The following is a 15,712-nucleotide window of genomic DNA, read 5'->3' as shown; positions in this document are numbered from 1 at the left end:
CTTTTTAAATGTAATTTTATTTCACCATTTGCTGTTGTAGAGACATGAGGTTAATTGGAAGCAGGAGTTATGAAAATTGAGCAATGCCCTCCCCGAGACTCTGACCTCTCGAATATGCGTATGTTCACAACGAAGGTGGGAGTTACCTCACATCTCTACTGGTATACAATTTCAAAGAATTCTTACCAATTCATTCTAAATTTGCATATTAGGACATTCACGGTATTTTATAATTAAGGACGCAATTGCATCCATCACCAGAAGGCGACTGTTAAGCATAGTTCATCATAACACAGTCTTTAGCGAGACATTTTCTATCTTTGTATTCTTTAATTAATTCTTGGTGACAGAATGACTGATTAATTTATTGCCGGACTACCACATAGAGTGCAGTTTGTCTGGCTCAATCAAATTTGGCACATGGGCGCATCACATGATACTATCTGCCCGTGGTATTCTAGAGGAAGCGGAGGAGGTGAGGAAAAAAGGGAACCGAGGCATCGCGCGGTCGGTAAGCAGAGGAAAAGCGCAGTGTCTTAAAATTACAATACAGTACAAACACAGAAAGAGAAAAAATATATACCAGATATTGCACACTACTAATCGTTAAGAAGGAAAGTAAGACTCATTTGCCAGGTGGGCCGCTAGTGGTCGAATTTCACAGTCCGCTTCTAGAATTGTATAATTTAGTGTATTTAAATTAGAGAAATGGGCACAGTTGAGAGCTTTCATTAAGAAATTAAGTTTGTGCTGATGCTGCTCAGTTGTACTAAGTTTCAAGTCTCTGTGTAGAGTGGCATTGTTGACGTAGTAATGAACGTTTTAAGTATTCTATTCTGAATTACTTGCAGTTTGTGCAGGTACTTTTTGGCCATATTCCAGGCAGGCGAAGCATATGTAATGATAGGCCGTATGTTCATTATATACACAAGCTGCTTTCGATGCAGATCTAATTTTGAAAACTTGTTAAAGCTTATTGTTGCTTTAAACCAGGGTTTCTTAAACTTTTTTCAGTCACGACGCCATAAGTATTGTGCAAATCCGACACATGCGTCAGTGAAACTGTCGATTTGTTCACTTGTACTGTAATATACTATTTCAGTTTTAGGTCATTAACTTTAATTTCTAATTTTAAGACATAGAACAATGTGATAATTTTAAATAAGTAACAGATGAAATGACAGCTTGACGTGCAGAGCAAGGAAAATGAACGTTTACTATTATAAAAAAATCTGATGTGTACATCACATGACTTCCTTGTACGGAATATTAAATTATATGCATTTTTTCTTGCATTTCATTTAAACTTATTGGATTCAATTAAATCTACTTCGCCGATAGCGCATGAACCACAATAGAATAAATGCATTCTTTAAAATTCACTCTGTTTATTTACCAAAGCGACACTCTGGCGCTAGGTTCACTTAACAGTAATTTCGTTCATATTATAACTCAGAATGCACAAAATTGATATCATTTAAAGAATTATCTAATCGTTGCCACATGCTCTATTCAAATACTATAATAAAGCTAGAACAATGTATAAAAGAAATTAAGCAAACAAAACAAAAAAGAAACAGTTTTTCATTGATGATTGAGTATTTCTCATTCAATTAATTCAGTTCTCACTTCGCGACAAGGCAAAAATACATAAAAACTCAAAATATCTGTATTAAAAATTACGAATTAAATCTTAAACACTTATTTCCTCGAAAAAATTCCAGAAAGGATTAAGCATGATTTAATTGGCAATAATAAATGAATGCGTTATCTTTGTTGTTGTGAAGCTAAGTGGCAACAAATCCACTATCCTGCTATTTCAAATGTAAACAAGCAATGGCCGCCATCAAAAAAATTATTAGGCTTAGCGGCACTTAAACAACTTTAAAATTGTTGATAATTCTAAAAATATTGCATACATATTTACTAAAGGCATAAAATGCTTAACCAGAAGATAAGAACAACATAATTCAATCATTTTTAAAGAAAAAAATGTACAATTTACAAACATATAAGAGTAAAGAAACTGAGATCACTGAGCCGGGTAACAGAGTGGGTATACATATAAATATATTTATATACGTTTGGTGCGGTCGATTGCAACCAAAATACGAGATGCACATCTACATGTTATATCAGTCCTATATACAAAATTTCAACGTTCTGAGGCTACTCGTTTTTGAGTTATGTGAGATACGTACATACGTTTGTACAGATGGCACGAAAAATTCTCTTCAGAATTCATTTTAAAGCAGTTTTATAATTTTTTTTTTGGTGGAAAAGAGTATTTTATTCTTTCCTTACATAGAGATATCATGCAAAAACATCGTTAAATTGCATTTGATAGCGGTCAAAATGGATATTTTATGAAATATGCTGCCTGAAGCTTTTCGCGATTACAATACTTCCTTTTCACTTCGTACAAGGAAGTAAAAAATACGTCCAAACGATTTTTTTTGGGGGGGAGGGGGGTCTGTACTGTCTTCAGATACATTGTGTAAAGGTATTTGATAATTGTAAAACCATTATAGTAAGTTAATGAAATATCAAAACTGCTGCGACCCACAATTTAAGAAACCCTGCTTTAAACGGCCAATGCTATTCGCACCAGTGGTGTGGTTAGCCGCTTAAGCTATTTGCACCAACATTAACCACGCATGCGCATTGAGTTGTGAAATTCCCTCATTTGAACCCAATCGAAAAAAACGGATTCTACGTACTACGGCCCGTTTCCACTACTGCGTACGAATGCGTTGTGTCAGTTGAAGACGTAGATTATTTTCATTTTCCGCCACTAGGTGTCACTGTAATATTTTGGCACCAAACAACCAATTCGCGAGTTATGATGCTGAACATCTGAATTTTTCCCGCTTAAGCGAGTATTGTTTGTTTTATATGGATCCTGATGCAGTACGCAGAAAAGTTTTGTTTACTAAATTCCATGTTACTGGAAATTTTTATTTCTGCTTATGAACTGCGAAAGTAAAGTACACTAGCAATTTTTAGATAAGTAAGATTATAAAGCATATTATAAACATCACTAATTGCATAGAAGCTGAAGTAAATTTTAAAAATTTATTTGCATTTCTAGAAGCCTTAAATACAAATGAAATAATATATATATTATTAAAACTAAAATGCACTGTTACTGAAAAAATAAATAAATAAAATAAAAAAGTTAAAAAATGAATTAAAAAATAGTTGGTTCTTTAAAAATACAGAACAATTGTAAAGAAAGGTTCACAATATTTACACAAAATTTGTTATGCTTGTATACCGCTGACTTCAGGGTCATAGCTGGGCAATTTATTAGAAATCTTGTTTGTTAAAATGCACTATGGGCAGTTATATTTTATGCATAATCCATAAAATATTATTTTTAATTCATATCTTTTTTTATAGAAGAAGTTAAAAAAATTAGCTTTTTTTCTTTATACGTTACACATATTAGTTAAGGAAAATGGAAATATTTAATTAATTAATTCCTGCGCTTCTGCTGGAGAGGACTGAATTTAAAAGCGATTATTATAGTAATTTTTTGTTAAAAAAATTTTTAGAGCATTAATACCGTCTCATGTTAATTGATAATGAAAGTTTAGAGCCGTAAACATCCCAAAGTCTGAGCACACGTATGTACATTCACATAAAAGTGAAACGAAAAAAATTTATATATGTACAAGGTTTCAAAAGAATAAATACTAAAGTTAAATTAAATTTAAATAATTCTATTGCACCATTGCTGCAAGGAATGAAATTTGAATTTAATAAACATTCTCTATTCGTAAAAAGCAAATTTAAAGTTAATTAAATTTAAATTAAATTTAATGCAAACAAATAAATGATTAATTATTGCTGCAAACTAATCTACAAAATCATTTAAATTCTGAGAGCATATGCAAATCAAGTGCAAGTATCAAATTCTATGAATAAATATATAATTCCAAAAATTTATTAATCCTAAAAAAGTTATAAAAATGCATAAGTGAATAATAGGATAAATATTATATTTATTCATGTAAACATTATAACATTATGTATTATGTATTCATGTAAACATTATGTAGGATAAACATTATATTCAATATAAATATTATATTCAATACAAATATATAATTCCAAAAATTTATTAATCCTAAAAAATTTATAAAAATGCATAAGTGAATAATAGGATAAATATTATATTTATTCATGGATTTTGATACTTGCACTTGATTTACATATGCTCTCAGAATTTAAATGATATTTTAGATTAGTTCGCAGGAATAATTAATCATTTATTTGTTTGCATTAAATTTAATTAAAATTTAATTAACTTTAAATTTGCTTTTTACGAATAGAGAATGTTTGTTAAATTCAAATATATATGTACAGGGTATGCTTTAAATTCATTACAAAAACTAAACAATCAAAAGAGGTTTATTAAAAAAAAAGTTAAAATACTTTATTTAAATCTTAAGACTTATAACGCAAGACAACATTTGAACACAATCTCAAGCAAATATTTTCAATCAAAACTTTAACACTATTCAACATATCCTTTAAATCAGGTAATAAAAACTACAGAAAATTTTTACACTATAATAGATATCTGCTCAAAACGTGCAGATAAGGAACTTAAAAGCAACACATTAGGGAATTTCTTAACAATCTTCAACATTTAAGTTAAAAACTTGCACAAATATAAAATTATACACTTTTTTACTCAAATCTTAAACAAACAATTTGTGATCTCACATTCTATATACACAAATTACAGGGATTACAACATGACTAACAAAAACATAGACTCAACAATTGCTTTAGACAACTTGGAAGTGATCTCTGTCTAAAAGTGAATATTATGCAGGTGCAATTCATTCTATAGAAGTGGTGGGACTGGAATAGAAACAACAGCAAGAAAAAATAAGCATTCAGGTTGTCTTGGTGGGTTCAAACACATATAAAATTTATATCAATTGGAAGCATATGATTACAGGTGACATTCACTCTTTACAGCTGATATATGGCATAGAACTGCTTCAGCAATTCTTAAAAAAGACTGTGCTATTGCTGAAAATATACAGTTTTAAAACTGTCAATTTATTTCACAAGTAGTCCACATCACTGAAAAATAAAATTCTTAAAACTTGTTAAATGACTTAGTGATTCAGTCATAGGATGACCTAAATATAAAACAGATTGTTTCTGAGCTTTTTTTTTTTTTTTTTTTTTTTCTTTCTCCTAAGATTGAGCACAGCCTGACTGCAATCAGCCGAAGATACTGCTTAAAAACAATCATTTCTTCTTCTTTTTTTTTAAGACTGAGCAGAACCTGACTGCAATCAGGCAAAGGTACTGCTTAAAAACAATACAGAGAAATCATGAAAGAAAGAAAAAATTCTTTTACATTAACATTAGTGCAAGTTCAAACCAGACTGGAAAAGACAGTGAATACGATAATCATAAATCTGGAAAACGCATAGGGTCTTCCTGATAATCTGAGGGGATTTCAAAATATGAATCGGGGATTTCCACATTAAACTGAAAATCCTGGAATGTGATACATGCAGTCACAGTAGGTAATATTGGGATATCTAGAAGAGAGAGAGAGAGAGAGAGAAAAAAAAAAAAAAAAAAGAATAAATAAGTAAATAAAAATAAGATTTTTATCTGTGAAAACTATAATACAATAACATTACTAGTGCTATCTATCACTTTCAGTTTGGATATTCTAGTTTAAACACCTTTTATACAATTATTCAAGAACACTTAAACATTTTAAGACTTAAATATGCCTAAAATTACAAACGGGGGGGGGTGGCATTTTGTTAAAATATTGTTCAGTTAAATGAAAATATGCTAAGTAGAAAAGGTCCTATGTCCTTTCATGTTTTTATATTCCCTGGTGAAATGTTAAGCATTATTTAATCCTTATTATTAAATAACAAAGAATCTATTGTCATAGTCATTTGAGTGCATGAAATTTAGAGCATATTTTGTCATTTTATCATTACCAAGTAAAGAATCATTGCTTAAATTTGTTATGGTAATCTTATTTGTAAATGTACCCTGTGTTTAATAGGAAATAGATAAGTTCCTATAAAAAGGGTATTCCCTGCACTGTAGAAAATTAAAAGTACCTAAAGTCATCAAATTCTGAATATGCATAGTCCTCCACATGAACAAGTGCACTAAAAGTGGGCAGAACTGCTCCTTTATGGGATGAGATCAAAATCTTTACCTATTGAACTGAATCACTTCTTTTTTACTATTCACCACTCACTAATAGTAGTCTTGATGAATTAGATGGGGAATGAGGAGTGAATTAAGAGTAGCATACAAGAATGAAGTGATGAGTGAAAAGAATTGAATTAGGAGTGGGATCAAAAGAATTAACTCAATCAAACTGCTAACTCCCTGGATAGATTTCTTTGCATTATAGTTTTAAAATTCCTGAAACCTTTTTTCATACACAGAATTAACTATAAAATTCTGAAATAAAAAGAGTTAAAAAGTTGGGTAATTATAAAAAATAATTCATTCCCATTTTTCAGGAGAATCATTCCCTCCTTTTCTAAAAAAAGAATCAAACTTTCCTGGCATGCTTCCAGGAAGAGCTATTGCTTAATTTTTGAGGTATCACCATTTGTTCACTCAAAAGTAAATCCCTTTTTTGAATCAGTTCGCAAGTGGAATGTGCACCTTGCAGCAAAAATTTTGAATTTCTTTTTTAATAATTATTTCATATTTTATATGAATTTAAGGAATTTTTGTTACATGCACAGTAATTTAAAAGCACGCAGTGACAACATTGCAAAATACAATATTTTTATCTCCACCAAACTAGATTGATTCCATTCAGGAAAATGTAAGATATTTATCATTCACTTTCAATCAATACACTAATCTATTTAAAAGCAATGTGTTGCCATTGCCTAAAATAAAATACTTTTATCTTCCATGTGCTTATGTTTGCCATTCAGCAACACATAAGATACTTTTAAATTTAATATGTTTGTTATTAACAAACCAAGCTATTTAAAAAGCAATAGATGCAGTTTTTAGGAATATTTTTTTCACTCTTTAAATATGGTTCACATAAGTTAAAAGGCCTTTAAATCATGATATATCTAATTACAAATTTTAAATATCTTTTAGGAATTACACTTAAGACTTGCTAAAATTACTATATCTATATTTTCTTTTTTATACAATGGGTGCTACTTAATGTGATAGTGATTAATGTTGTCATTTGGATATTTTTATCGAACTGCTTAAGTCTTGCACATTTGCATACAAAATGTGAGATAAACATTTATTGTAATCAACAAGTCAGTTAGGCTAATCTTTGGAATATGGTAACACGTAGTTTGGCGACATTTTGGTAAGGCGATAAAGGTTACTAGCTAGGACTTTAGCAGTGTACATGGATAAAGTCAAGAGTGTGCGGAATGTCATTTTTGTGCAATTCTGTGATGTTTTTTTAAGTGAAAATAGGTCGATGTGTACATGGATGATACCGTGTATGTGTAATTCTTAAAAACGCGGCAAGCAGTGGGCGATTCTGCATTTTGTCCCAATTTCGCACTAATCTTCATCATGATTAAGCACTTTTGTTTCATAAAAGTTCTAGCATAAACGTAATTCGGCTAGCAGATTGTTGGAAAAAAATGATGAGTAAAAAAAAAAAAAAAAAAAGGAACATGCCTTTACTTTGTGAAAACAAAATGGCATCCAAACAAAAACTAGCAGGTTGCTGTAGCAGGGTTGGTTGCCAAATGTTCACCAAGTTACCATAATCCAAAGATTAACTGCCAGTTATTGTTATCAAAGTATTACAGAATGAATTTTTTAAACTAAAGTAATATCAAAGTAAAGGATTAAGTCACCAGCTATACTCTGATTTTAATTTAAGGCAACATTAGCCTTGGATCCCTGTCTTAGAATAACCAACAATGATCTGATGATAAGCATGCCAATCTTTTAATAAATGAAAAGCATGCCAGTCTTTTAATAAATGATAAAATGAAAGATGAATTAAAAATGTCTCCAACTAACATAGATTGCAAGGAATTCAGCCCTTGGATAGACACTGATAAAAAAACCTTAAACTGTAGCAGGTTATCTTCTTCTGTCAGCTTTAATGACACAAGATATTTGCTTATAGCTTTTTGAAAATAATCCCACACATCATGTGATAAACTCTCTGAAGATGATGATGAAATTGCATATCCTACAAATGCTAAGTAAGGAATGCCCTATGAATTATTAAGACAAAAGTATTTCCAGTGACAGTATGAACAGTTCAAAAATGAACTTTTGAGTAAGAGTTCCAGATAATCAACTGTTAATCAATTTTCCCTAATTAAAATTCTGTTAAAGTCTAATAATATTAGCTAAATTTCATTTATATTTTTTCATCACTTAATATTATTAAAATAGGTATGGGACCACATTATCACAAGCAATTATACTATACTGAGAGGAGCCTACTGTAATTACTATTTCAGGGGCTAGCCATGTGAGCTACTAGTTAATATTATGAACATTCTTATTGTTATTATGTGTTTTATTTTTAAGAACAAAATCTCATATATATTAATCCTGAAAGCAATGGAAGATTGGCTTTTTAATCCTAAATTTCCTCCCAAAGTCATGAGAAAGTGCTTTCTTGATTATAACTCAGAAATACCTCTGCCAATTTGTACTTAATCTCTTTCTTTAAAAATACCTCTTTAATGGTTTGGACACATACATAAATATCACATTTCTCTTAAAATAGAAGTTGGTCATACAAATTTTTGCTCAAATGATGCACTAGTGCTTTTTTTCAGAGGCTATCTTATTTTTTCATGCAGGGTATTTAATACTGACCCATTTATAACAAACTACATTTATTGACATATTCATGTCATCATCTTCAGGAACATCGTTATAAAGCTCCAATTCCGGGTGAATTTTTTGTGAGTCCATTTCCTGTAGAATCACTCTCATGTTCAGCAATAGATCTCTCAGTAATGAGCACATCTTGTCCATGCAGCCTACTCATAATGCATTGGCAACACAGCTATTATTAATTCATCATTGTCATAACCATTTTCAAGCTTAGGCTTCACAAATTTTCATGCTGACTTTTATCCGCTCTATTTTCACTATAGTATTTTGGCACTTCAGTTTTGATTTCCATGCATGAACGATTCTTGAATGACTTGTTTATTTCAACACCAAGAGTCTGGACATAGGCAGTCACACCTGCAGTTATGATTATTTGATCTATTTTCTTCTTCCTACAAGGATTTTTTTCATATCTTTGGTGTGGTGAGTACTGCTAGATTATCAGACCACATCCCAAAGCAAGCAGTAGCATTAAATCAAATCACCTCCTTATAGCTGCTTGTCTGCACCAGGCCTATTTTGGTTTCAGAAATAGAAATGCCTGAAACATGTTCAACCTTTTTTGAACCTCACCTTTACTGATGATTAGAAGCAGGACATTCTTTTTATCTGGAAGAATTTTCAAAATACAGGTAACAGATGCACTTCTGTACCTTATGGAAGCAAAGTACACTGTTAAGGAATATACAGCGTTTTCCACTGCAAATATATAGGAGAGTTAGCATTCAGAAAAGTCAATGCCATCAACTAAACTGAATGCAAATGCATATTTCATAACTTCAGTATTTTCTGTTGATGATCTGAATATATATATATATATATATATATATATATATATATATAAAAACAACCTTTGTTTTTTAGTTAGCAATTTACTCACATAAGATATTATCCAATTCGGTTACTAATTTGAGTTGATTCACACTTTTTCTTCTTGACATTCCTTTCATACACTTGGGTTACTATACTTCGAATTATATTTTTGGATCATTCACGAATCCAACTTCTCTTTCGAATAACATAAACAAACACAAGATTTTTGTCTTACAATTAATTCCATTCTTGTATTCAGTGGAAAAGATTATCCTTTTGCATTATCTTATTTAGATATCATAATATTATTCCTTTTAACAGTTATGTGTGTGTGTGTGTCATTATGGCAAAGCCTTGAGGGCTATCTGTCTAAGGGAAGGGATGCCTTCATGGAGGACTTTCTGAGGAAAACTGGCTCATATACATGTTACACATGGGGAAAACCATGAAAATGCCCATGCAGCCAGCCCGTTCGAGGAATCCGAACCTCAGACCGAACTAACAGTGTTCAGCGACGTTACCGCTCGGCCGCTGGTGGGCCTTATTATTCCTTTTAAATCTTTTATTATATCATGTACTAACTGAATATTTATTAATGAGATATGCATGGCAACAATAAATATTAAGAATAATGGTTCATAAAAAAGTGACAAAAACTACACAAGCAAAATTTAGAAAACATTTCTTCATATGTGCAATAAGTATATCTGTTTTTAACACAGCATATTGAATTAAAAATTAAAATTATTCACAACCATGCCTATCTTTATGAAGTATGCATGTCTGTTGTGTCTGTACTCCGACTGATCATTATGTCTGGTGTCCATTTAGCTGATATCTTAACTGAAGCTTATTTTTGAGCAGGGATTATATAATGAGCACCCTGAAATATCATGCTGAGGTAATTTAAACCCTAAAAAAATGCAAAATATATAGCATTTGGAGATAGATATTTCTAAATCAATTCCTCTTGTAATTTAAGACTAACTGTATTTTATCTATTTTCTAATTAAGTGCAACCACTTCTTAATTATTAATCTATTATCAATATTATAATCTTTGTACACTCGAGAGGAAGATCTGAAAAATTAAATCATTGCCAGGATATATTCAGTGCTATCTGAAATATTAAGAATTTCCTAAAAAGTAAGAAAGATCTGAATACCAATTGTAAAAAAACTGCAGATGCTCTAAGGATACCAAATACAATTCAGGAGATGTATGCACATCAGAAAAGTTCCATTCTGCAGATTACAACAAATTATCAACTGCTGGGTAACAGTGTTTCACTATACTTAAGAAGTAGTGAGTCTGGGATATATTTTCCCAAATATATATCAGTTGAACTAAGTATTTGTTTGTGGATGTCAGCACCCGTAACTCAGCTAACTATCTAACTTCTATAACCTAATAAAAAGCTATTGACAATTTCTAATGCATGAAGAATAAGATTCTTCTAACAGAAGAGAGACACTCACTGGGTACTGCCACATATTAATTAGGGTAGTCAGTGCACAAAAAAGGAGAAATATGAAGATTTCAGTGAGTAATGGAGGAAAGAATTACAAAAGTCAAAAAGTAAAACAAAATATTGTGTTATTTTTATGTAACGAAATGAAACCGTAAGGACACAAAACAACTTTTATGAAAAATGATAAATATAATTTAAAAAAAATCTGAACTATATACTTTTAAGTGAATGTTTATGACACAGTACTGTAAAAAAAAAGTAGCTGTAAAATATAATAAACCACAGTATGCTTATTTTTTATACATTTTAAAAACTAGTAAAGCACTGCATTTAGTGAAATTTTGCATTTAGTGAAAATATGCTAGATATTTTAGATTTGTTTTACAAATCACTGTAAAATCATTTTATAACAGAAAATATTACACATATTAATTAATGTAATATAAATGCTGCATTACACTTTTTTACTGCTCTTGTACTTTATTTGGCTGTACTGTATAAATAAACTGTATAAATTTGAAAATTGTTAGTAGACAAAATATACTTCTTAACTCTGCCTAAATTTTTTTTAAATAAACAAGCTGAACAATGCTATAGAAAATGCAATTTTAAAGGAAGGCTGAAAGTACTTAATAAACTGGCTCTACATAGTTTGAACATTACAGGTATGTACAAATACAAATGTGCAATTCGGACTGAGTCAAGTATGAAATAAAATGGATGGATATGAATGAATCATGCAGTAGGGCTATTTGCTATTCTTTTTTTTTTTTTTTCTATTTATTTTCACCCAGCATTCAAAGAGCAAAAAGTTAAGGGGACAGAAAATTCTTTTATAGCAATCTAATATCATGTGCTGATTATGATAATTTATAATTAAATGTTTGATTACACTGTGTTTAATTTTATGCATTGGTAAACAAATTAATGTCCTTCAAATTTAATTTTGCTATATATGCATAAGTGTAATAAATTACTATCATTATATTATAGTAAATATATATTTAATTGTCATTATAATATCAATATCATCCAATTTTTATATTTATCATTATAATTATTTGATTACTCTATTATTACTATATAATTATATTACAATAAATTTATTATTACTATAAAAATAATACTTTTGTTAAAAAATATAGCTCCAGGATTTTTAGTGGTTTCATTTTTAAAAGCAAGTACTGAAATAGGTATTATACCAGGTTTGCACACATTTTTGCTTTATCTAAAATAAGTCTAAATAAGTTTAAGGTTATATAAACAAGTTTATTTATTTAGTCCTGCTTTATCTAAAATAAGAAACTAGAATCTTCCAACACCACATGATGGGCACGGCCAAGTCTCTTCTCATGGAGAATAGACTGCGTTTTTACACATTTCTGGACACAGAAATTAAGTACTTTTAAGGACAATTAATGAAAAAAAAATTACGGACCTATGAGCAAATGGGAACAATAAATTCAATTAAAAATATTATCTATGCCTGAATCTCATTTTTGTAATATCATCCTAAAAATAAAATAGATCCATAAGTAGGATGCATTATTATTAAACTTAACTTAATTAACATAATTATTAATAAGCTTGAGAATAAAATAAACTTTATAAAATTTATCAAGTAGAATTAAATATTTTACACTTATAAAAGTAGGAGCAGAAGTCAATAAAAAATATCACATAAGCTCGATTACAAAGTGAAAAGGAGTATCTCAGCTTAAAAATATAATAATGTAATTAGTTTAGTTCTTTACGAAAAATTAAAAAATTAATTTTATTAGCTTTATTCTTTTCGAATAACATTGAAAAAGATAGATTATTCCTATCTCAGTTTCTGAAATTTTGCGGAACTTCAAAGTTTTTTCTATAGCAGCAATGATTTTTGGGCACAAAAGGCTTACATATTTTCATTTCACAGACTGGAAGATTAAAGAAAAAAAAAAAAAAAAAAAAAGTCAAATATAACCTTTTTGCAAACTCATAATTTATGGTTATAAAAAAATTATGATTTGGACCTATATTTTATTAGACGCAATGAGATTTGTATATAAATTAAATACCTTAGTAATAAGTGGACAGCTTCTACAGTTTACGACATCCATGGCAGTGACAGTTTTCCTTTTTGCATGCTCAGTATAGGTAACTGCATCTCGAAAGCTCTAAGGTTGTAACCCAGCTAATATACTTTAAGGTTCTAATAAGCCACTAAAGCATCAGAGTGATAAGTTGTTTTGTATTATTTTAAGTCTCACTAGATGCGAAGAATACACTTTACATGAATTTTTATATTTTTGTGTTTTATCTTGTGACCACAGTAAGGATTAATGAAAGACAATAACTCGCTTTAATATGCAGAGATAATTTTTAAGGGTAAACAGTTAGTTATAAATAATTAAATTAAGTAGTTAGATAACCTCAGTCATTATGGATTTACATGGCCACTATTACATTTTATTTAATTTTAACAATATTTGTTAAAGAAGCCCTATTTAAATCACAATCTAATAAAATTTCAGAGTGTAAAATACATGTAATTTATAACACTGATTCTTTACCAATATTAGAATAATTACACATTAAAAGCTATAAAATATTTATATTTTGTACAACAAAATATTTATGCATCTTTTTAATTTGAAGCCTTCCCAAACATTTTGGCTAATTTATATCGATTTCCTTCTCTTTAAGCATACTTTCTAATCATTAGAAATTTGTCTCAATATGCAACCAATGTTCTCACTAGTTTCTGCTTTATCTCCTAACTTGACAACCTCTCCACAATGTACTTATGAGGCTTTACTTGATCTGATCAAAATTAAATAGTTCCTCCCTGACAGACGTGAAGCAAATTATCGCTATGTCTGAAAGTAACTAAGACTTAAACAAGCCTCTTATTTAAAAAGACCTTAGAACATAAAGGCATGTTTTTATGCTAACAAAATTAATTACAGCTCCTAGTGACGTAATTAAGAAGAGTCAAATTCAAACTAATAATATGGAATAGTGGTCAAAGACTATCTAATTTAATTTTTATTTAAGCTGGCTTAGTAACTCTATCATCATAAGAAATTCAAATGTTAGCAGCGATAATGCAAAGATGAATAATTATAAATTATCAGAACTGGCAGGAACCAACGCAGTGACACACTCTGTCTTACACTCCAAAAACCTCAGTTTAAAAACTAAGTGATTTGCATTCTGGTAAGGAAATAGAAATGGGAAATTATAGTAAATGCTGAAATTATAAACAACTGGTTAATTCATATAATAATAACTGAACATATCTTTGATGAATAATTTTCTTTCTCTTTACATATTCAGTTTCTTTCTTCAACAGGTTTCCTTTTCATTTTAGAATTTAATTAAAGATTTCTGTTATTCTAAAACACTGAATGCATTTAGTTTTAGAAAAAACTGCTAATTTTATTTCTTTGGTAATATGAACATTCAGAAAAAATATGCCAGTTACAGAGCTAGAATGACAGAATTTTTAGAATTTAGTGACACACTGAGCAACAAAATCTAGAAATGGTTAAACTTTTAGAATTTAGAGCAGGCATTGGAAGCAGAATTTAGAAAGGCACTAAGCAACAGAATTCAGGATCCAAAGAGATTGCACCAGCTCGGAAAATTCCTAGCGCCAGCCCTGTCGTGTTTCAAGAATTCTGTTAAACTGCAAGCTAGCCTTACTTTGGTCCATCATAAAGGATACACGTCAACAGTTATCCAAAATTGAACATAAGCTCTATAAGCTTCATCTGGAACTCTCTAATTCATATCCAGAATTCCCTGTCATTGAACAAAAGTCTTGGTCTAGAACTGAGAATGCAGTTAACCATCATAAAAACACCCTTGCAGTTAAATTCGAAAAACATCTTTTACAGTCTTTCAATTTAAGTAGTTCAAAAAAATCTTCCCATTGTAAACATTAAGCTAATAGTTAATATTTCTAGTGTTAGTTTATCAGAAGAACAAGAGAGAATTCTAAAATATAATTTTAACTTCTCACAAACCTCTAAACTCTCGATTCCAAAGATTCTGGCTCCTATCGAAAAAGCTTTCAAGTTCAGAAAGTTACAGAAAGAAATGATTAGGCATCTTATCACTCATAATGTGAAATTCAATAATAAGGCTTTGAAACCAAATCTAAACGCGAGAGAAAGAGCTACAATGCATGGAATTCATTCTAACCCGGATATTATCATTTCAAAGGCAGACAAAGGTGGCCGGATAGTCATCATGGATAAGAACACTTACATTGATAGTATCACTAAACTTTTAAACGAAGGACCATATATTCTGATCCCGAATGACCCTTCACCTTCGGATCTCTCAAAAATAAAAACTGCGATCAAATCTTCACATACTCTTTCGAGCAACTTAAAACGGTCGCCTATTCCAACTGTTGCGATTTGTGCCAGATTATACACTCTTTCCCAAATCCATAAAAGTTGTATTCCTTTCTGCCCTATTGTATCAAATTTAGACACTGTCTCGTATCTGTTAGCTAAATATTTAGTTTCTAGATTTTCAACTCTATTAGATTTTTATGGT

General features: G+C 30.1%; 1 protein-coding gene across 11 annotated transcripts in view; it reads right to left on the bottom strand.

Annotated features, from left to right (window-relative positions):
• Positions 1–15,712, bottom strand: part of LOC118203970 (ankyrin repeat domain-containing protein 13C) — a 215,610-nt gene that overhangs the window by 99,439 nt on the left and 100,459 nt on the right. For 2 of the 11 annotated variants that reach the window (XR_015042104.1, XM_085820398.1), the window contains one exon: positions 4,401–4,875. The exons of 6 other annotated variants lie outside the window; for them this stretch is intronic. Coding sequence is in view for 3 of the 5 variants with exons in the window: in XM_085820398.1 (XP_085676524.1) it covers positions 4,859–4,875 (17 nt within the window). In the remaining 2 variants the exon portion in view is untranslated. Of the gene's footprint in view, positions 1–4,400; positions 5,574–15,712 lie in introns of those variants that run through there. 3 more of the 11 variants (XM_085820395.1, XM_085820394.1, XR_015042103.1) reach the window with 2 other exon arrangements.

This window comes from Stegodyphus dumicola, chromosome 7 (assembly GCF_044657685.1).
Source record: "Stegodyphus dumicola isolate Sdum_Otavi_A_Nest chromosome 7, ASM4465768v1".
NCBI lineage: Eukaryota > Metazoa > Arthropoda > Arachnida > Araneae > Eresidae > Stegodyphus > Stegodyphus dumicola.
Note: the sequence above shows the minus strand (reverse complement) of the source record. Positions and strands in the feature narration are given on the sequence as shown.